The sequence below is a fragment of the Rhinatrema bivittatum genome, chromosome 15 (genome assembly GCF_901001135.1).
Source record: "Rhinatrema bivittatum chromosome 15, aRhiBiv1.1, whole genome shotgun sequence".
NCBI lineage: Eukaryota > Metazoa > Chordata > Amphibia > Gymnophiona > Rhinatrematidae > Rhinatrema > Rhinatrema bivittatum.
Window position 1 is genome coordinate 11,007,163 of NC_042629.1, and position 23,992 is coordinate 11,031,154.

Consider the following 23,992-nt stretch of genomic DNA (forward strand, 5'->3'; position numbering starts at 1 on the left):
CTCCTGAGCCTCCCCACTTGGACCCTGGTATCATGACTGAAAAAGGTTTGCTTCTTGAGCATTATTTATACTCTTGAGGTACTTTAAGGTTTCTTATCATATCCCCATCTCTCCTCTACATATTTTGCTCTGTAAGTCTCATGTCACATGTCTTTTGCTGCAGGACCAGCATCGTTTCTCTGGACCAGAGTTTCTATATCCACTTAGAGAATTCAGTGTATTTATGACATGGGGCACGGTTAATCCTGTTTCCCCCCATGTCTGTTCCTAGTCCTGTCAAAAGGTTCCTCTTCCTGGTCACTGATTTACTGTTATTAAAGATTTAAAACCTGAGTGCTGCTGGTTATGCTGTCTGTACTGCAGAGGTCAGCTCGGCACCACAGCTAAGGGTCCACAGACCAACACCGCAGCCATTCCCCGACAGTGACCCTTTAACCGAGGACTGAAAATGACACTAAAAATAACAGCAAATGCAAAAAAGGGAAAGTAAAGCAGCTTTACCAAATATGCCAGGGCTTATCTTTGATGTTTTCTAAAAGCAGCAGTTGGGAGACTTTTACAGATGAGAGGGCGTCCCTGAGGTCCATCTTGTTAGCAAAGAACAGAATGGGGATTCGTCGGTGTTTAATATCTAGAGGGGCAGAAAACAAGACAGTCACAAGCTGTGGGATGCTTTCACTCCTTTGGGAACGTAAGAAGCAGGGAAAATGTATCAATCTAAAACGCTCAAGATGAAGAAATGGCATATAGAGGCAAGCACTTTAAAATCCCAGAATACACTCCTTGCAGAAAAGCCATCAACCCCAAGGACTCTGCTCACAATCGACCAACGGCGAGGCGTGAACTGTGCCAGGACGCCTGCTCCAGCTTTGGTGGGGTATTGGTGTTCTGTCACCTGACAATATCAGTGCACACTTAGCAGAAAGGATCTTTTAGCCTTGTAAATCACCAAAGGAATGCAAAGAATTTAAAGGTCCACATCTGAATTCATGCAAAAAAAAAAAAAAAAATTATTTTATTTTCAATAGACAGATTTTCCAAACATTCCCACATTTTATATTCTTCCTAAAATCCACAAAACCTTGATAAATCCTCCTGGACGTCCCACTGTCGCTGGCACAGGCTCTGTTTTAGAACCTTTATCTCAATTTGTGGATAATTTCTTACAACCCCTAGTTTGTCTAAGCCGGGCCTATGTCCGCAACTCCAATCATTTCATTACCATTTTGGAACAAATATCCCCTCCCTCTGATGCATGTTTTTTGGTTACTTTAGGTATTATATCTTTATAATGTAACAGTCCCCAGGACGAAGCATTAACATTAGTCGAAAATATTTTGAATGCCCGTCCCCGTCCTTGTCAAATCTCTACAGAATTTTTATTGTCTTTAACCCAGTTAGCCCTTACTAGAAATTATTTTCAATTTCTCAATACCACATATCAACAGATTACAGGTACGGCTATGGGGGTCACCATGGCCCCCAGCCTGGCTTGTTTATATGTGAGCAAATTCAAAGAAGATTTCATCATGGTTTCCTTTTATTTTCTCATGGTACCATTATATAGATGATATTTTTTTGATTTGGAAGGGGACGCACATTCAATTTTTCCTATTTTTTGACTGGCTCAATAATTGCACTGAGCATCTGAAATTTAACTATTCAATTGATTCTTTTACAATCTCATTTTTGGACGTGCAAGTTTATTTGCAAGATGGCGTTTTCACCACATCTATCTTTCGCAAAAGTACAGATCGCAATACTCTGTTGCGATTTGACAGCCATCATCCATCCACTTTAAAAATGAATATTCCAGCTGGGCACTTGTTAAGACTTCGACGCCTCTGCTCGTCCCGAGCGGATTTTGTAACTCAAGCTAAGCAGATGCTGCTTAGGTGCAAGGAGAGAGGGTGACCTCACCGGGTCCTTCGTAGAGCTTTATATGTGAATCGGGACTTCCTTTTTATTCCTCAAATTAAGACAGTAGACACTTGCATTCATTGCATTTTACCTTTTTCTACCCATGTTTATAGCATCACATCCATCATAAAACATCACTGGTCCATGTTGGCACTTCATGAAGTTTTTGATTGTCCCTTACGTTTTTCTTTTTGTCATGGTAAGAACCTCAGAAATATTTTAGTTCACTCTTACTTTCAAGATAGCCCATCTTTAGGCGTATCAAATTTTTCAGGTCATCAATCATGTGGATGTTGTTCTGTTTGTCCTCATGTTATTCCTACTTCCACTTTTGAACATCCGATTACCCACAAAAAACTTTATCTCAAACTTTCCACCACTTGCCAATCACGGGAAGTAATTTACGTGATCTCTTGCCCTTGCCCCAAATTGTATGTGGGCAAAACAACCAGACAAGTTAGGACAAGAATTGTAGAATTGTAGAACATCCATTCTGGCAGCCCCAGTGCTGCCTTGGATCAGAAAGGTCTCCCAGTAGGAGAACATCACCCTGGTGTAGCAGGAAGTGATCCTGTAGCAAGGACCTGCTGAACAGGTGATGTATTGTCCTCTCACATTGAGGACAAGTCTCCCAGGGCTACTGCCCAGGAGGGAAGGGTTAGGCCGGCCATCATAGTTGGTGATTCAATTATTAGAAATGTAGATAGCTGGGTGGCTGGTGGACGTGAGGACCGCCTGGTAACTTGCCTGCCTGGTGCGAAGGTGGCAGACCTCACGCGTCACCTAGATAGGATTACAGACATTGCTGGGGAGGAGCCGGCTGTCGTGGTACATGTGGGCACCAACGACATAGCAAAATGTGGGAGAGAGGTTCTGGAAGCCAAATTTAGGATTTTAGGTAGGAAGCTAAAATCCAGAACCTCCAGGGTGGCATTCTCTGAAATGCTTCCTGTTCCACGTGCAGGTCCCGATGAGACGATGGTGCAGGGAAGAGGGATTCAGCTTTGTAAAGAACTGGGGAAACTTTTGGGGAAAGGGGAGACTTTTCCGAAAGGACGGGCTCCACCTTAACCAGAGTGGAACCAAGCTGCTGGCACTAACTTTCAAAAAGGAGATAGAGCAGCTTTTAAACTAGAACAAGGGGGAAAGCCGACAGTCACTCAGCAGTGCATGGTTCGGAGAAATGTATCCTTGAAGGATACTAATGAAACAGGAGAGTTAGGGCATCCCAACAGAGAGGTTCCATCAAAAGCAAACATAGTTCATATGACTATATGTAAAAAATCACCAAAGCTAATGATTACCGAATTATCCCAAACAACTGAAAAGCAGGTTGTTAAAACAAGCAAAAACTACACTTTGAAATGTCTGTATGCCAATGCCAGAAGTCTAAGAAGTAAGATGGGAGAGTTAGAGTGTTTAGCAGCAAATGATGAGATTGACATAATTGGCATCACAGAGACTTGGTGGAAGGAGGATAACCAATGGGACAGTGCTATATCAGGGTACAAATTATATCGCAATGATAGGGAGGATACACTTGGTGGGGGTGTGGCACTTTATGTCCGGGAGGGTATAGAGTCCAACAGGATAAAGATCATACAAGAGAGTAAATGCTCAGTAGAATCTATATGGGTAGAAATCCCATGTGTGTTGGGTAAGAGCATAGTGATAGGAGTATACTACCACCTGGACAAAATGGTCAGACAGATGATGAAATGCTAAGAGAAATCAGGTAAGCAAAGCAATTTGGCAGTGCAATAATAATGGGAGATTTCAATTACCCCAATATTGACTGGGTAAATGTAACATCAGGACTTGCTAGAGACATAAAGTTCCTGGATGTAATAAATGACTGCTTCATGGAGCAATTGGTTCAGGAACCTACAAGAGAGGGAGCTATTTTAGATTTAATTCTTAGTGGTACGCAAGATTTGGTGAAAGAAGTAACGGTGGTGGGGCCACTTGGCAACAGTGATCATAACATGATCAAATTTAAACTAATAACTGGAAGGGGGACAATAAGTAAATCTGCAGCTCTAACACTAAACTTTCAAAAGGGAATCTTTGATAAAATGAGGAAAATAGTTAGAAAAAAACTGAAAGGTGCAGCTGCAAAGGTTAAAAGTATTCAACAGGCTTGGACATTGTTTAAAAATACAATCCTAGAGGCGCAGTCCAGATGTATTCCGCGCATTAAGAAAGGTGGAAGGAAGGCAAAACGATTACCGTCATGGTTAAAAGGTGAGGTGAAAGAGGCTATTTTAGCCAAAAAAACATCCTTCAAAAATTGGAAGAAGGATCCATCTGAAGAAAATAGGATAAAACATAAGCATTGTCAAGGTAAGTGTAAAACATTGATAAGACAGGCGAAGAGAGAATTTGAAATGAAGTTGGCCATAGAGGCAAAAACTCTTAATAAAAACTTTTAAAAATATATCCAAAGCAAGAAACCTGTGAGGGAGTCGGTTGGACCATTAGATGACAGAGGGGTTAAAGGGGCTCTTAGGGAAGATAAGGCCATTGCAGAAAGACTAAATGAATTCTTTGCCTCTGTGTTTACTAATGAGGATGTTGGGGAGATACCAGTTCCGGAGATGGTTTTCAGGGGTGATGACTCAGATGAACTGAACGAAATCACTGTGAACCTGGAAGATGTAGTAGGCCAGATTGACAAACTAAAGAGTAGCAAATCAACTGGACCGGATGGTATGCATCCTAGGGTTCTGAAGGAACTCAAAAATGAAATTTCTTATCTATTAGTTAAAATTTGTAACCTATCATTAAAATCATCCATTGTACCTGAAGACTGGAGGGTGGCCAATGTAACCCCAATATTTAAAAAAGGCTCCAGGGGCAATCCGGGTAATTATAGACCAGTGAGCCTGACTTCAGTGCCGGGAAAAATAGTGGAAACTATTCTCAAGATCAAAATTGTAGAGCATATAGAAAGACATGATTTAATGGGACACAGTCAACATGGATTTACCCAAGGGAAGTCTTGCCTAACAAATCTGCTTCATTTTTTTGAAGGGGTTAATAAACATGTGGATAAAGGTGAACCGGTAGATGTAGTGTATTTGGATTTTCAGAAGGCGTTTGACAAAGTCTCTCATGAGAGGCTTCTGCGAAAACTAAAAAGTCATGGGATAGGAGGCGATGTCCTTTCGTGGATTACAAACTGGTTAAAAGACAGGAAACAGAGAGTAGGATTACATGGTCAATATTCTCAGTGGAAAAGGGTAAACAGTGGAGTACCTCAGGGATCTGTATTGGGACCGGTGCTTTTCAATATATATATAAATGATCTGGAAAGGAATACAACGAGTGAGGTTATCAAATTTGCGGATGATAAAAAATTTTTCAGAGTAGTTAAATCACAGGCAGACTGTGATACATTACAGGAGGACCTTGTAAGACTGGAAGATTAGGCATCCAAATGGCAGATGAAATTTAATGTGGACAAGTGCAAGGTGATGCATATAGGGAAAAATAACCCTTGCTGTAGTTACACGATGTTAGGTTCCATATTAGGAGCTACCACCCAGGAAAAAGATCTAGGCATAAAATCGTCGGCTCAGTGTGCTGCAGCAGTCAAAAAAGCAAATAGAATGTTAGGAATTATTAGGAAGGGAATGGTTAATAGAACGGAAAATGTCATAATGCCTCTGTATCGCTCCATGGTGAGACCGTACCTTGAATACTGTGTACAATTCTGGTCGCCGCATCTCAAAAAAGATATAGTTGCGATGGAGAAGGTACAGAGAAGGGCAACCAAAATGATAAAGGGGATGGAACAGCTCCCTTATGAGGAAAGGCTGAAGAGGTTAGGGCTGTTCAGCTTGGAGAAGAGACGGCTGAGGGGGGATATGATAGAGGTCTTTAAGATCATGAGAGGTCTTGAACGAGTAGATGTGACTCGGTTATTTACACTTTCGAATAATAGAAGGACTAGGGGGCATTCCATGAAGTTAGCAAGTAACACATTTAAGACTAATCGGAGAAAATTCTTTTTCACTCAACGCACAATAAAGCTCTGGAATTTGTTGCCAGAGAAGGTAGTTAGTGCAGTTAGTGTAGCTGGGTTCAAAAAAGGTTTGGATAAGTTCTTGGAGGAGAAGTCCATTAACGGCTATTAATCAATTTTACTTAGGGAATAGCCACTGCTATTAATTGCATCAGTAGCATGGGTTCTTCTTAGTGTTTGGGTAATTGCCAGGTTCTTGTGGCCTGGTTTTTGGCCTCTGTTGGAAACAGGATGCTGGGCTTGATGGACCCTTGGTCTGACCCAGCATGGCAATTTCTTATGTTCTTATGTTCTTATCGTTCTAATATTCGTACTGGCCATGAAACGGCGCCCCTGGTCACACATTGGCAATCGGCAGGGCATTCAGAAAATGATTTAAAATTCTTTGTAATTGAGATGTTACTTCCACCCCCCGGGGTGGTAATCTGTCTGAGATGCTGATTCGAAAAGAACAAAAGTGGATTTTTAAATTAGATTGCCTTCATCCTAAGGGTTTAAACAATGAAATCGAGTGGCAATATTTCATATAACCAGTCATACAATGCTCTGTTTTATTACTGTATTGTTTATCTGTTCTCTGATTGGTCAGATTTCCTGTGTTTTGATTGGTGCAAAAATCTCGCGCCAAAACTGTCTGCTTTAAACGCCGAGTTCTGTCAATCTTTCCCGCTCTCCTTGCCTTGTCAGCTGTATGAACACCATTCTGCATTTAAAGGTATGCTTTATCGGCGGAAATATTGACATTATGTACCTTCCCCTTTGGCCTAGTTTCTACAAATGTGTAATTTTTGGTTTTTATATTTCAGTTTCATAAATTTATCCTGTCCTCCCGACGCAGCCTTCGGGTGAAACACGGAATCCGTGTCAGGAGACCCTAAAAATAACTATTTCAGTTTTGGCATTTGAGCAATGGAGTTGCCGTATTGAAAATAAAACAAAATATATTTTTTTTTGCATGAATTCAAAGTTTGGACCTTTAAATTCTTTGCATTCCTTTGACGTTTGACATTGATATATTTGGAGTGCAGTACTTTGCTCCGATTTCTTGTGATTTTAGCCTTGTAAATCACAATTATATGGAAAAAACAGGCCACAACAGCTGAGGAGTAATGAGAAATTTCCTTAAAGTGGATAGATGGATTCAGGACCAGTGGGTTATGCACCTCTACTAGCAGATGGAGATGGAGCAAACTGACGTCACAGCATATACACTCCTGCAGTGACATCAGCCTGCCAGTATTCTCTTCAAAAGCAAAAGACTAGCAAAAACATGATTAAAAACAGACAACCATTTCTATACTCAACCAACAAGAAACTGTGAACTCAGGCAAGAACGTATGCATACTAGTCTAGGGACTGGCTGAACACTTACCAGAAATCCCCTGGAACACATAGCCACACAGGAGGAACATCACACAATGATCTGGTAGCCAAGGGCAGGAAGCAGAATCCATCCACATTAAGGAAAAGGAAATTATCAGGTAAGTAGTAATTTCTTATTTCCTAGCACGTGGACCAATGGGATGTACCCAAGCTACTCCCGAATAGGGTGGGAAGCTGCCTGCGATCCTGTCAACACCGCACATGCAAAGGCTGAGTCCTCCTGGGCCTGCACATCCAGATGATAACGCCTGGAAAAGGTGTGTAAGGAGGACCACATTGCAGCTCGGCAAATGTCGATGGGAGACAACAATCTAACCTCCGCCCATGAAACTGCCTGAGCCCAAGTAGAATGAGCCCCAACCTGAGTAGGCAACGGCTTTTCAGCCGCTACATACATGGCCGTGACCACCTCCTTAATCCAGCAAGCTATTGTAGGCCATGAAGCTGGTTTGCTCTGTTTTGCTCCACCATGAAGGAAAAAGTTTAGAAACCTCCAGATACCTTACAACATGTCTCTTGACATCCAAGGAATGCAATAGGTGATATTCTTCCACATTTCTTTCCTTATTTAAGGATGGCAAGGAAATAGAGTGATTCAAGTGAAAATCTGAGACCACTTTAGGCAAGAATGAAGGAACAGTACACAGCTGTATCACTCCTGGAGTCACCTGAAGGAACGGTTCCTGGCAAGACAAGGTCTGCAGTTCGGAAATTCGATGCGCAGAACAAATTGCCACCAGAAACACTGTTTTCAAGGTCAGTAACTGCAATGAAAGACTAAATAATGGTTGAAATGTAGCGCCTGCCATGAAATCCAACACCAGATTAAGACTCTACAAGGGTACTGGTAATCGCAAGGGAGGACGAAGATGTTTCACTCCTCTCAAGAAACAGGCCACATCTGGATGAGCCAATAAGGATTCACCCTGAAACAGGCTATCTGTACCTTCAAGGAATTAAAGGCCAACCCTTTATTCAAGCCATACTGCAAAAATTCCAAAATAAGCAGGATCTTAACTGAACAAGCCATCACTCCTTGATCTTCACACTAAGCCTCAAACACTTGCCTTTGTAAGTATAATTTTAGGCAAGCTAGTTAGATCTCCAGAAGACTTTGTAACATGAATAGACAGCTATGGATCAGAACAGACTCCAATGATTGATAAGTATGAATCAATATACTGCATGTGATTTGAGTACAGGGATGGTACAAAGGCATGACACTATTACTATATCTTCCCTCATTCCTAAGGCTTCCTGGCACCAATGTGTTGATAAAGAGTAGGGATGGCCCCAAGGAATATTTGGTGTCCCTGGGAACATCAAAGGCCATGACATTTGGGATTTCTTCTCACCTGGGAAGATAAATTCTAAACTAGTACCCATTCTTTTTTTTTAATTTTTTATTTATGAATTTAGATATATTACATCATATATCAAAAGAAAAACAGAGAGCCAAACATTAGTTTCCAAAGGTAAACAATATATAGTCATTTTCCAAAAGGTCTCTTATTCCAGGTAATTTTCGGGACCAAGATGAGGAATTTATAGAGCTCAATCAAATAAGAATAACAACATTAGGTAAAACAAAATTACCGAACAACATAGGACTAACTAGTACCCATTCTAATGCGACAATAATAAGTTAAACAACTGATGTTCTTTACCAAATGGGAGATCAAAGGACTGGTACTGAAATACCGTCCTGGGTAAAAGTGCAAACTGAAGCACCTAACTTGCAGAGAGGGGATACAAGACATACCATTTGCTTATTTTAATTAGATGAGCTGAGGAGGATCAAAGAGCAGATAGCTGGTTCTTTCTTCAGCGTCTCTGGGCCTGTAAAGTTCTCCTGATTTCCTAAGAATACTGGCTTATATGAGGAGGTCATATAAGGGAGGTGTTCAACCTTTTGTTCTTTATTATTCTTTGATTAATGTTCTATCTTTATTTCTGTTTGTCTCCTATTTACTTGTATTGATTTATGTACAGCTTACTGTGATACTGTATTCAATGATATTACTTTACTGATTTATTATCCATATATTTACATTTAGTAAACTAAGTTTTGCTTCACCAGATTGTGTGTAAAGTGTTCTGTGACATATTATAAAAATATACCCCCACACGACCACCGTACACATCGCCAAACCCGCACTTAGGCTAAGGAAGTGCAGAACTTTCATGCTCGTAGCATGGTGGCAATCACAGCAATAGAATACCCACGCTTCAGTAAGCGAGCCCTCACAAGGGCCATACTGTAAGACAAAACTGAGTCAGATCTTCATGAAGGACAGGTCCCTGCTGCTACAGATTCCTGTGTGCTGGAAGGTGGAGGGGGAAGTCTACAAGGAGCCTTCACAGATCTGCATGCCATGGTCTCCTGGGCTAATCTGGTGCCACCAAAAGCAACATCCCCCTGTGACCTTTGATCCTCCGAATTATTCTGTCCAACATGGGCCACAGGGGAAAGGCATATAGCAGCTTGTCCTCTGGCCAAACCTGCACGAGAGCACCGATACCCAAGGACTTCGGATCTTTCCTGTGACTGAAGGATCGAGGAACCTTCGCATTGCAAGAAGTCACCAGCAGGCTTAGAAATAGAAGGCCCCAGCGATCCACTATCAGCTGAAATGCTTCATCTGACAATACCTATTCTCCTTGGTCCAGACTCTCCCTGCTGAGAAAGTCTGCTCTTACATTGTTTCTTCCTACAATGTGCGAGGCCGAGATCTCCTTAAGATGCACTTCCGCCCATTCTATTAGTTGGTCTATCTCCTGCGACACTTGCTGGCTCTTGGTTCTTTCCTGTCAATTGATGTAAGCCACCATCGTTGCGTTGTCTGACATTACCCATACCGCTTGACCCTGCAGGCTGCCACTGAACTGCAAGCATGCCAACCAGACCTCCCGGGCTTCCAGCCAATTGATCAGAGACTCTTCTGTATTCTAGCGCCCTTGTGCCATTAGTTCCTGTCGTGAGTACCAACCAGTCCAGCAAATGTCAGGGAAACTCCCTTTCTCAGACGATCCGCTTGCAACCACCACTGGAGGTGAGAGCCGAATTGAACAGTCCTGAGACTGCGGGTTCCAATGAGATGGCAGGAAGCGCTGAAGAGAATGCATAAGTAATCTCGCCCACGGCACCACTTGAAGGGTTACCACCATCAAACCAAGTACATGCACATAGGTCCACACGGTCGGGTGTACAGTGTTCATCAAGAGACGCACTTGTGTCATCAACTTCTGAATACGAGCTTCTGGCAGGGAAACTTTGCTCTGCTTCGTGTTGAAGCAAACACCCAGATACTCCATCTCACTGAGATGGCTGAAGACTGCTCTTGGCTAAGTTCAGCACCCAATTGAGCTCCTGCAACAGGGAGATCACCTTACAACTCACCAAGCAGCTCTCTTCCAGAGATCTGGCCCAAATCAGTCTTCCAAATATGAGTGCACCAGAGATTGTATGTGTGCACTTGGTGCAAAGAGCTCCTGGCTCTCAGGGAACGAATCCGATCTATGGAGGCTAGAGTAGCAGACTTGGAGGAGCTGAGGCAGACAGAGCAAGGTACATTGATGAGACCTTCAGGGACATAGTAGCCAAGTCCCAAATCCAGTCTGGCAGCCCCAGTGCTGCCTTGGATCAGAAAGGTCTCCCAGTAGGAGACCATCACCCTAGTATAGCAGGAAGTGATTCTGTAGTAAGGACCTGCTCTCCAGGTGATGCATTGTCCTCTCGCATTGAGGACAAATCTCCCAGGGCTACTGCCCAGGAGGGAAGGGTTAGGCTGGCCATCATAATTGGTGATTCAATTATTAGAAATGTAGATAGCAGGGTGGCTGTGGACGTGAGGACCACCTGGTAACTTGCCTGCCTGGTGCGAAGGTGGCAGACTCACGCGTCACCTAGATAAGGATTATAGACAGTACTGGGGAGGAGCCGGCTGTGGGAGAGAGGTTCTGGAAGCCAAATTTAGTATTTTAGGTAGAAAGCTGAAATCCAGAACCTCCAGGGTGGCATTCTCTGAAATGCTTCCTGTTCCATGTGCAGGTCCCCAGAGACAGACAGAGCTCCAGAGTTGCAATGCGTGAATGAGACAATGGTGCAGGGAAGAGGGATTCAGTTTTGTAAGGAACTGGGGAAACTTTTGGGGAAAGGGGAGATTTTTCCGAAAGGATGGGCGCCACCTTAACCAGAGTGGAACCAAGCTGCTGGCACTAACTTTCAAAAAGGAGATAGAGCAGCTTTTAAACTAGAAAAAGGAGGAAAGCCGACAGTCACTCAGCAGTGCATGGTTTGGAGAAATGTATCCTTGAAGGATACTAATGGAAACTGGAAAGTTAGGGCATCCCAACAGAGAGGTTCCAATAAAAGCAAACGTAGTCCACGTGCCTATATGTAAAAATCACCAAAGCTAATGATTTCCAAATTTCCCTAACAACTGAAAAGCAGGTTGTTCCTGGTGGAAGGAGGATAACCAATGGGACAGTGCTATATCAGGGTACAAATTATATCGCAATGATAGGGAGGATCAACTTGGTGGGGGTGTGGCACTTTATGTCCGGGAGGGTATAGAGTCCAACAGGATAAAGATAATACAAGAGACTAATTGCTCAGTAGAATCTATATGGATAGAAATCCCATGTGTGTTGGGTAAGAGTATAGTGATAGGAGTATACTACCGTCCACCTGGACAAAATGGTCAGACAGATGATGAAATGCTAAGAGAAATCAGGGAAGCAAACCAATTTGGCAGTGCAATAATAATGGGAGATTTCAATTACCCCAATATTGACTGGGTAAATGTAACATCAGGTATTGCTAAAGACAAAGTTCTTGGATGTAATAAAGTTCTTGGATGTAAATCTACAGCTCTAGCACTAAACTTTCAAAAGGGAAACATTGATAAAATGAGGAAAATAGAAAAAAACTGAAAGGTGCAGCTTTAAAACTAAAGTGTTCAACAGGCATGGACATTGTTTAAAAATACAATCCTAGAGGCGCAGTCCAGATGTATTCCATGCAATTTGAAAGGTAGAAGGAAAGCAAAACGATTACTATCATGGTTAAAAGGTGAGGTGAAAGAGGCTATTTTAGCCAAATAAAAACCTTCAAAAATTGGAAGAAGGATCCATCTGAAGAAAATAGGATAAAACATAAACATTGTCAAGTTAAGTGTAAAACATTGATAAGACAGGCGAAGAGAGAATTTGAAATGAAGTTGGCCATAGAGGCAAAAACTCATAATAAAAACTTTTAAAAATATAATCAAAGCAAGAAACCTGTGAGGGAATCAGTTGGACCATTAGATGACCAAGGGGTTAAAGGGGTTCTTAGGGAAGATAAGGCCATTGCAGAAAGACTAAATTAATTCTTTTCTTCTGTGTTTACTAATGAGGATGTTGGGGAGATACCAGTTCTGGAGATGGTTTTCAAGGGTGATGAGTCAGACGAACTGAACCAAATCACTGTGAACCTAGAAGATGTAATAGGCCAGATTGACAAACTAAAGAATAGCAAATCATCTGGACTGGATGGTATGCATCCTAGGGTACTGAAGAAACTCAAAAATGAAATTTCTGATCTATTAGTTAAAATTTGTAAATTATCATTAAAATCATCCATTGTACCTGAAGACTAGAGGGTGGCCAACGTAAACCCAATATTTAAAAAGGGCTCCAGGGGAGTTCCGGGTAACTTTAGACCAGTGGGCCTGACTTCAGTGCCGGGAAAAACAGTGGAAAATATTCTCAAGATCAAAATCGTAGAGCATATAGAAAGACATGGTTTAATGGAACACAGTCAACATGGATTTACCCAAGGGAAGTCTTGCCTAACAAATCTGCTTTATTTTTTTGAAGGGGTTAATAAACATGTGGATAAAGGTGAACCGGTAGATATAGTGTATTTGGATTTTCAGAAGGCGTTTGACAAAGTCCCTCATAAGAGGCTTCTATAATAAAACTAAAAAGTCATGGGATAGGAGGCGATGTCCTTTCGTGGATTACAAACTGGTTAAAAGACAGGAAACAGAGAGTAGGATTAAATGGTCAATTTTCTCAGTGGAAAAGGGTAAACAGTGGAGTGCCTCAGGGATCTGTACTTGGACTGGTGCTTTTCAATATATATATATATATATATATATAAATGATCTGGAAAGGAATACGACAAGTGAGGTTATCAAATTTGCGGATGATACAAAATTATTCAGAGTAGTTAAATCACAAGTGGATTGTGATACATTACAGGAGGACCTTGCAAGACTGGAAGATTGGGCATCCAAATGGCAGATGAAATTTAATGTGGACAAGTGCAAGGTGTTGCATATAGGGAAATATAACCCTTGCTGTAGTTACACGATGTTGGTTCCATGTTAGGAGCTACCACCCAGGAAAAAGATCTAGGCATCATAGTACATACCGTATTTTCCGGTGTATAAGGCGACCCCCAACTTTTCCAGTTAAAATATAGCGTTTGGGATATACTCGCCGTATAAGACTACCTTTCTGTGTCACTACATAACCATACTGTATTTGGTACCCAGTATACAACAACCAGCCAATCACGGCAAGCGATGTACCTTACCGGCGATTGGCTGGTTGTTGTATACAAATCCTGCTTGGATTGGTCAGCTCTCCCTGCTTGCCTAGCCCTCCCTGTCTCCACGACTATTAGAGCGGTAACGCATCCCTCTGGCCCACCCTTGTATCCTATTACCGGTACCTCCTTCTCTACCTCTCAGATCTCGCTCCTGAGGACTGCAGTGAAGCGGCGCAGACATGCATGTGCAAGATCTGAGAGGCAGAGAAGGAGGTACCGGTAACAGAGATGAATCGGAACCGGAATCGGTTCTGATTCCGGTTCCGATTCACATTGTTTTTTTTTTCCTCCGGCCCGATCGGGTTTTTTTTTTTTAATCGGCTGCGCCCGAGCTGATAAACAAAAAACTCATCCCGACCCTTTAAAACTAATCCCTCAGCTTCCCCCACCCTCCTGACCCCTCCCAAGACCTGACAAAATAATTAAATACAACCCCCCACCCTCCTGACCCCTCCAAGTCCTGCCAAATTAATTAAATACAACCCCCCACCCTCCTGACCCCTCCAAGACCTGCCAAATTAATTAAATACAACCCCCCACCCTCCTGACCCCTCCACAAGATCTGCCAAATTAGTTTTCTACAAACCCCCACCCTCCTGACCCCTCCAAGACCTGCCAAAAGTCCCTGGTGGTCCAGCGGGGGTCCAGGAGTGGTCCGGGAGCGATCTCCTGGACTTGGGCCTCGGCTGCCAACAATCAAAATGGCGCCGACGGCCCTTTGCCCTTACAATGTCACTGGGGTCGACCAATGGCAGCGGTAGCCCCTGTGACATAGTAAGGGCAAAGGGCCGTCGGCTGCCAGTAATCAAAATGGCGCCGACGGCCCTTTGCCCTTACTATGTCACAGGGGCTACCGCTGCCATTGGTCGACCCCAGTGACATTGTAAGGGCAAAGGGCCGTCGGCGCCATTTTGATTGCTGGCAGCCGACGGCCCAAGTCCAGGAGATCACTCCCGGACCGCTCCTGGACCCCCGCTGGACCACCAGGGACTTTTGGCAGGTCTTGGGGGGGTCAGGAGGGTCAGGGGTTGTAGTAAATTAATTTGGTAGGTCTGGGGGGGTCAGGAGGGTGGGGGGTTTTGTTAGATTTTTATTTTTTTTTATATTCGCTCCATAAGACGCAGACATTTTCCCCCCCACTTTTGGGGGAAAAAAGTGCGTCTTATGGAGCGAAAAATACGGTAATTATTCGCCCTATAAGACGACCCCCCGGTGTATAAGACGACCCCGACTTTTGAGAAGATTTTCAGGGGTTAAAAACTCGTCTTATACGCCGGAAAATACGGTAATACTTTAAAATCGGCTCACTGTGCTGCAGCAGTCAAAAAAGCAAACAAAATGTTAGGAATTAATAGGAAGGGAATGATGAATAAAACGGAAAATGTCATAATGCCTCTGTAGCGCTCCATGGTGAGACCGCACCTTGAATACTGTGTACAATTCTGGTCACCGCATCTAAAAAAAAGATATAGTTGCGATGGAGAAGGTACAGAGAAGGACATCCAAAATGATAAAGGGGATGGAACAGCTCCCCTATGAGGAAAGGCTGAAGAGGTTAGAGCTGTTTAGCTTGGAAATGGATGAGGAGGGATATGATAGAGGTTTTTAAGATCATGAGAGGTCTTGAATGAGTAGATGTGAATCGGTTATTTACACTTTCGCATAGTAGAAGGACTAGGGGGCATTCCATAAAGTTAGCAAGTAGCATTTTTAAGACTAATCGGAGAAAATTCTTTTTCACTCAATGCACAATTAAGCTCTGGAATTTGTTGCCAGAAAACATGGTTAGTGCAGTTAGTGTAGCTGGGTTCAAAAAAGGATTGGATAAGTTCTTGGAGGAGAAGTCCATTAACTGCTATTAATCAAGCTGACTTAGGGAATAGCCACTGCTATTAATTGCATTTGGTGCATGGGATACTCTTGGTGTTGTGGCCTGGTTTGGCCTCTGTGGGAAACAGGATGCTGGGCTTGGTGACTAGAGGATATGAATGAAGAGAAGAGGCATGGGGGTGGCTTGCGGGAATGACGGCTACTACCTGGAGATAATACCTTTATTCAATAAACATACACATGGTTAATGCGACTCCAACATTGCTCTATGCTTTAATGGCAAGAGGAAATGTGGAAAATAGGAATTGCATTCACAAAAAAGCAGGGAGTAGCTTGCTTGTGACGGCGGTTACTACCCCAAACCAAATAATGCCTGATACTTCACTTTCACTGCATATCCAGCATAGCTCACTGCTTCAATGACAGGGGGAATGAAGAAAAGATGATTTATATTCAGACAACAACCAACAAGGATTGAATTAATAGTCTGGATAAGCAAATACGTATGGGTGTAGCTTGCTTGTTACGACGGTTACTACCCCGAATCAATTAAGCATGATACTTCACTTGGAATATATATGTCCAGCGCAGCTCACTGCTTCAACGGCAGGGGGAAATGAAGTAAAGTGGAATTATATTCAGACAACCAACAAGGACTGAATTGCACAGGCTGGGTAAACAAATAAGCGTGGGAGTAGCTTGCTTACTGCGGCAGTTACTACCCCTAACCAATTAAGCTAGATACTTCTCTTAGATGCAGCTCCAGCACTACTCTCTACATCAATGGCAGGGGTGGAAGTGAAATAGAACCAAAACGTTACTAAGGGCCAAGAGTATCAGATAAGTATGAGAAAAAATAAGTGTGAAAGCTTGCTGGGTGGACTGGATGTGCCCTTTGGTCTTCTTCTGCCATCATTTCTATGTTTCTATGTTATTGATGGACCCTTGGTCTGGCCCAGCATGGCAATTTCTTATGTTCTTATGATCCAGGGGGTACAGGCCTTCCAAGGTCCGATCCCCTTTGAAATTTGCCTTCAGGGTGTCCCCTCTCAAGATCAATCAATTCTTGAATGGCTTCCATAACAGGGAAAAAACAAGAGGCTTTATGTAAAGACATCAAAATGGGATTTTTCTTTGGCTCAGACATAGAATCTGCCCCAGGTACTCCCAGTATCTTCAACATCTGGGAAATCAGGGCTGACAGTTCATCTCTATGAAAGAACCGCAACATAGTCCTAGACGGTTCTAATCCTGGAGGAATTTCCCCATCCTCCAGAGAGTCAGGATTTGTCTCATCATCAGTGCCACCCAGATTCCTATCAGGAGTACCTGCAGTCAATCGAGGTGTAATCTGGTGCTTAACAGTAGTACTGGAAGAGGGAGAGGCCACCGCCTGAGAATCTGACCTGACAGGATTAGACAGGGCTGAGGACTGTGCCTGAAGAAAGGATTGCAACTCAAGAAGGATCCATGCCACAACCAGAAGGCACTTGTGCGGCACCCACTGAGCTGCTGTCCCCTGCTAAGGAACCAGACAAGGGAATTCCAAGGTCAGGCATCCCTCCTGACATGTCCTTAACTAGGCCATCATCAGGCTAGGCTTAGTAAAATCAGAGGGAGATAATTCTCCCTGATCATCTAAGCAGCCCTGGAACAAGTTAGAGGGCACTCCAGGCTGAGATGCCCGAATATAACAGGCAGCAAAGAGGCAAAGGCGCTTAGGTTTCTTAGCCACAGCTGCCACTAGTCTGTCAAAAAGGTTAATAGGTGACTGAAGATGTGCGTCTAGTCAAATTCACACTAAAAAATTTAGGAGCACAAAATGTAGGCGTCTCAAGGTTATGCACCACAAAACTAAGTACACAGTCACTGCACCAATCCCGAGAGCACAACCAATATGTTCCAGAATGTGAAACTGGGCGCACAATTCAGATGCATTTGCACACACAAATGGTCCTGCAGAGGACAGCCAAACACGCAGAAAAAGAGCGTGCGAAAATGCTGCTGTGGCCTACCATGCGGCGCACAGAAAGAAGTCTAACCGCGGGGTCTATCCCACCCGTGCTGCTCAACCCGCCGGGAACAAATGTCAGAACAGTGCGCCAAGCACGGAGACTGGAGGAAGTCCTACATCAACCCTTCTACTCTGTCTCTGACGGTTTTTGTTTTTTAATGTACCTGAGTTCAGCCTTTCTCAGCTGAGTAGAGAAGGTCTCCGGCTGCAGGGGGAGAGGGCCTGTACCATTACTGCCACGATCGACTTCCTGTACCCGCTGCCTTTCAGCTGCTTAAATCAGCTAAGCCCACGCTGGCTGAAGAACCAGCTATCGGACCAAGGTACTCATCTGGGGGACAATGGAAATCACCTCAGGAATTCTCAACTGGGGGAGGGACCATTAGGTATCACCGCAGGAGAGTAGGGCAACTCAAAGCTCCTATTAATTCTCCTCTAAATTTTGAAGCAATCCCCAGTAGGGAGATGTTTGTCCACCATCTGCTGGAAACGGAGAATACTGGCAGGCAGAAGTCAGAGCAGGACTATATATATATATATATATATATATACTGTGATGTCAGTTTGCTCCGTCTCCATCTGCTGGTAGAGGTGCATAACCCCCTGGTCCTGAATCCATCTATCCACATGCTAGGAAACAGTATTTTCAGTTATGTTTGGAAGAGATTCTTAATGGGATTCTGCAGAATGCCCTATGACTGATGAATGCTGCTCTTGGAGTTTTAATACTACAAATTCAAAGTAATCTCAACTTGTGCTAAATTAAATGGTGACTGGAGTTTCAGACTGAGCTTGGGTACACATATACCTCACACTAGTAACCTAAACAAAGCTTTGGAAGTTCTCTCTCATCTCAATATGAATGACTTCAGCATCCGGCCATTGCCTATTAACAAATTAGGTCTAGGAATCTACTTCAGGCCGGGCTTGGCATGTTGGCCACCTTTGGAAGGTGATACTGCTCTGTGCATCCCAGGTACCACTCACTGGATGCAGCCACAGAAAGAAGTGACTCCTGCTGTCTCTTTTGCATAGAGCACTGCATCAGTACTGAACCCGAAGGGCAAAAAGAACCTGCTGGAAGCCCTCGCCCGACGGTTCTTCACTGGTACGTCTAAAGGTGTGACCTCTATATTACATTTGCTCTGTTCCTTTAGTCATTTTGTTGCAACAGAATAAATATTTCTGATGCTCGTGCTCTTTTTTTCTTCCTTGTCATCACATTGACAGCTGCCTGTAACACAGAGGAATACAGCATCCACTCTGCAAGACATTATTACTCTGCAGTATCAGAGAATAAAAAGGTTTAACTAGGCGGAAGGGTATGGTCTTAATTCTTATAAAATGATAGTCACATCAAGAACTTCTGGATCATGGAGTAGTCTAGCTTCTTTGTATTTTGGTTTTCACAGCATTACAGGACTGAGGGGTCAGCTGAGGGACTGAACTAATGACACATGCATCACTGGACAGTATTACTCTTTGGGGTATCTGTCAACTGCATTGGCATTTTGTGAGAAGAGTTCTCCTGAAAGTATGACAGAAAAAAAACAAAGAGAGGAGAATAATCTCACCTGGATGATTGAGGAGCGTATCAAGTTCTTCTTTGGCCACAACCATTCTTAACTTGTCACTACTGTCAATGACAAAGATAATGGCCTGACCTTCCCTGCAACACACAAGAAGAGAGCAGGGATCTTACCAGGCAACTGGCAGACAGATAGCTCATGTATCATAAGGCAAGCTCAGTTTCTGTTTCTCTCAAATTCCTTCAGAAAACCATCAGCCTATACTGTGGGTTCATGTTGCTGTTTTGATTCTTTTTCCATTTTGTTCCTTCTTGTCTCCCAAATATACCAACAGGTATTCCAAAATCCCGCCGGCGGAAGGGCTAACCTCAATGCTGCTCTTGGGTCACCATTTCCTCCTTCCCTGGGTCCTCTGCTCTGCATTGTTTCCTGACTGCTGCCTCACAGAAAATCATAAACCAATGCTGGTCCAGACTAAGCTGGTTCCTCAAGGCAGACATTCAGGGGAAGAGTATTACTCAGTATCTGACAGTATTCCAGGCTATCACTGTCTGAATCCAGCTGCCTCACGACGTTTGCTATGTTTTAGAAACTCACAATGTACGCTTATTATGGATTCAAGACATGAGCTGCCATTACTGTGACTGCCTGTTAAAAATAAGTTGTGAGAGGCAGGGCACTGTAGTCTGATACTTAAAGCTGCATGGATGCTAGCGCAACAAATATATACCTGCTGTATATATTTGTTGCGCTAGCAGATCCTTGCTGAAAAACATCTCCTCCTTTTTGCAGTACCAACACCTCATTGGGTTTTGAAGAGGTCAGCAGTGTCCTGATGACCAGATTACAAACTATGCAACACTATTCACTTAGGGGCCAATATTTAGCCACTGAAAACATCCGGCTATGTTTATGTGGCTAACTTTAGGGCAGTACTATCATAAGAAAATGGAGGTAATTCAATAAATATTATACCGTGTCTGAATCCAATTGAATCTAATGCTTTATTATCCAAATTACAATGGACCTATGTAAAACATGATCATTAAAAATCACCCCATACACACTACTCTTTTACTTCTCACACCATTCATATCCATACCACACTTCCATGCTTTACCCCCACATCATCATACTCACATTCACACTAAAACATACTCTCCATAACCCATAAAACTAAAGGCTTTAACATACCAAGATTTAACAATAGTTACATTGCCTTATAGCATCCACTTATTTCCTTGTGTATTTCTGAACAAATACAATGAATCAGTATACTTTACAACCAAGCATTCCCTTATAGAGTCCAATTTGTTCAATATTTTAAACAGATCTTCCAAACCCAATCCAATGTTCCTCTGATATATTCTTCAATACAATCCGACGAGAGCCTCGTTTCCCCCTGCACTCCAGGGCTTCTTCAGGGACTTCACTTGCAAACAATTTTTTCAATGTACTGATTCACGTATCCATAGGTCCTGTATACACTGTAGAATCATCAAAAATTTTTTTACTTACATGTAAAGTATTATAGGACAATATTCAAGGAAGACCTCAACATATCTCCCATCAATCAACAATGCTGGAACCTTTATACAAAAGTCACAAATGATTCACATCGTATTACATAAAAATGTAGACACAAGAGTAACAATTGAATTAGTTACCATTCATATCGGATTTACCCATACTTCTTTCATCCGAATCGTTTAAACCAGGTTGCACTCTTCACATACTGCATCTTCATGCTCTTTATCACAGCTTCAGTTATCTACAGCTACCCGTTCACGGCGTTCCCCAAACAGTTTGTTATATTCTACAAATGCAGTAAATATATATTAAAAAACAAGCCTAACATTACTAAACGTTAAAGTGAAAACCAATCTCCAAATGATACCTACCCATAAATCTTATCAATTTTCGCCAAATTATTCAATGTTATTTAAAAAAAACATTGTCGTCAAGATGCTGTCTTTCTCTGCAGTGCTATACCACGAGCTTTTAAATCCCATTCAAGCAATGCAATGCACAGCTTGAATCTGACGCACTAAATGCGGGCACTTTGAATAAACTTTATAGTTACCTACATTTATTTATTTATTTAACTTCTTTTACTATACCGATTCTCAAGACGAGGTCTTATCGTACCGGTTTACAATAGAACAGGGGGAAACCAATTTAACAACTAAGTGGAAAGGTAAAGTTACATTCAAACAGGGAGCGAAAACATGGGAGATGGAAGACAGGAAAGATTTTAAATGATAACAACTGGAGAGTGATAAAAAATAACGAAACAATATAGTAGCGAGAAATAAACAGATTTATCCTAGGTGATTATTAATATAATATATCCTGTGGGAGGAGGAGACATCGGGAGGTGAGCAGGGGGGGGGGTGGTGTCAGGGCAGGGACTGGAAAAGGGAGGGGGGGAGGGATAGGGAAGAGGTCGAGGGTGAGAGTCAATGTTGGATTGATCCGGGATACCACTGATCCTCAAACTTTATTTATGTTAAAATTACTTGAGAACAAAGTTGCAGCCAAAACGCTGCCTATCTATACGTTATTGTATGCCAAGCTCTTAAATCGCATTCATATGTAAAACAGAGCAACTCAATCTACTACATCCGAGTATTCTAAGTGGACATTATGAAAACCTACATCCGGGCAACTACAAATTCTCTCTAAACTTTATTTCACAGAACATTAATGTCTAATCAATACATGCCACCTAGGAAATACCCTGCAAACTTTCTTTATATACCTCACCAAAAACATTATTAATGTCATCATTATGTGGGTTTTCCAACTCACCACATATAAACTAGACATTTCAAAAAATATTGTGATCAAAAACTTGCTGATAACTCCCTGTGACAGTTGAAATTATCTTATATATCAGATTAATCATACCGCTGCTTATATGTGCTTCATTATGGGTACTTGATATTATCTTTCTGATATTCACAACTGTATAATCTCTGTATAGAATGGGATACATCCCACTATTTATATATACTTTGGCATAACGTTACTAAATATTATCTTTTTAATGTTCACAACTATATATTCTCTATGTAGCATAGAATACATCCCATTCTACCGCATCATTTAATCCATGAGGGGCTACAGTTTTCCAATTATATATATATTTCTGCTCCATCCTCTTGAGGAATTTCGTTTCACCTTGATGTACCTGGCTATAACATTGTTGAATAATGAAAAACTTTAACTGTTCAACATTATGTTGAGCTTCCTGCCAATGGGCTACAAGGGGAGCTCCCGTTTTGCCTGTACGTAACCTGCTTTTGTGTTTAATAATTCTTAATTTAATGTCTCTTCGTGTGACCAATATAAACAAGGTCAGACTATGGCATATATTACCATGCTGGGGTTACATGTATATCTGCCTCTAATGACCTGGGGATACTTCAAAGAGGAACCTTGATAAGATTTTACAGTAAGTATATTATTACACACTGCACATTCCCCGCGAGGATAATTCCCCCACCTGCCATCATCCACTTTCGTGTTCTTATAAGCAAGCATGGATCTTACATTTATTCCCTTTTTCATGGCAAAAATGGGAGCTTCCTCAAAACCCGGTACTTTTTTACTTTTTTCAGTGACAGCAGATATAACTTTGTTATATACCAACATCCCACAAAAAGAAGCTTTGGAAATTATTAATATGTCCCTTATTAAGCTTTCTATGAGTGAACGTAAGAAAACATTTGTCTTACAATTGGCAGAGATAATAATAAGTCAATTTTATTTCACATTTCAGGACATATTATTTAAATAAGTTAAGGGATCCTTATGGGATCCCCTCTTGCACCCTCTGTGGCATGTTTATATGTCAGTGAATACGAGAATTAGTTCTTATATACATCTGAGTTTTTCTTTTGTATACGTTTCTATATTAGGTATATAGATGACCTGTTTTGGATATGGCATGGTGGCAACAAAAAGCTGCATGATTTTGACATTTATATTAATTCATGCAACGTGAATTTAAAATTCACATTACAATCAAGTTGCACAGAAATATCTTATTTGGATGTCAATGTACAGTTACGGCATAATAAGTTACATTCATCAATTTATGTGAAACCAACGGATAGGAACACTACTCTTCATTTTGCCAGCTTTCATCCTAGAAAGCTTAAAGAAAGCATCCCAATAAGCCAGTTTTTGCGCTACAGATGCATATGCTCATCCATTGAGGAATATAAAAGAACTGCAGTTACGCTGATGGAAAAATTTAAGCAAAGGGGCTATCCTAATGTGCATAAAAAGAGCTTACAAGCAAGCCCTATATGCGAATAGGGAATATTTATTAGGGAGTACACCTATGAATTTTATTTCAAGACCAATTTGCACTTTACCATTTTCATCTAAAGCTGATGGTATTAAGAATATCATTATGAAGCATTGGGATGTAGTAAAAAAGTTACCGGGTTTTGAGGAAGCTCCCATTTTTGCCATGAAAAAGGGAATAAATGTAAAATCCATGCTTGCTTATAAGAACACGAAAGTGGATGATGGCAGGTGGGGGAATTATCCTCGCGGGGAATGTGCAGTGTGTAATAATATACTTACTGTAAAATCTTATCAAGGTTCCTCTTTGAAGTATCCCCAGGTCATTAGAGGCAGATATACATGTAACCCCAGCATGGTAATATATGCCA

At 42.1% G+C, this 23,992-nt stretch overlaps 1 protein-coding gene across 2 annotated transcripts in view; it reads right to left on the reverse strand.

Annotated features, from left to right (window-relative positions):
* Positions 1–23,992, reverse strand: part of ARL6 (ADP ribosylation factor like GTPase 6) — a 64,913-nt gene that overhangs the window by 3,428 nt on the left and 37,493 nt on the right. For both annotated transcript variants that reach the window (XM_029578834.1, XM_029578835.1), the window contains exons 5-6: positions 19,350–19,444; positions 502–631 (exon numbers count right to left, since the gene is read on the reverse strand). In XM_029578834.1, coding sequence (XP_029434694.1) covers positions 502–631; positions 19,350–19,444 — 225 coding nt within the window. The remainder of the gene's footprint in view (positions 1–501; positions 632–19,349; positions 19,445–23,992) is intronic.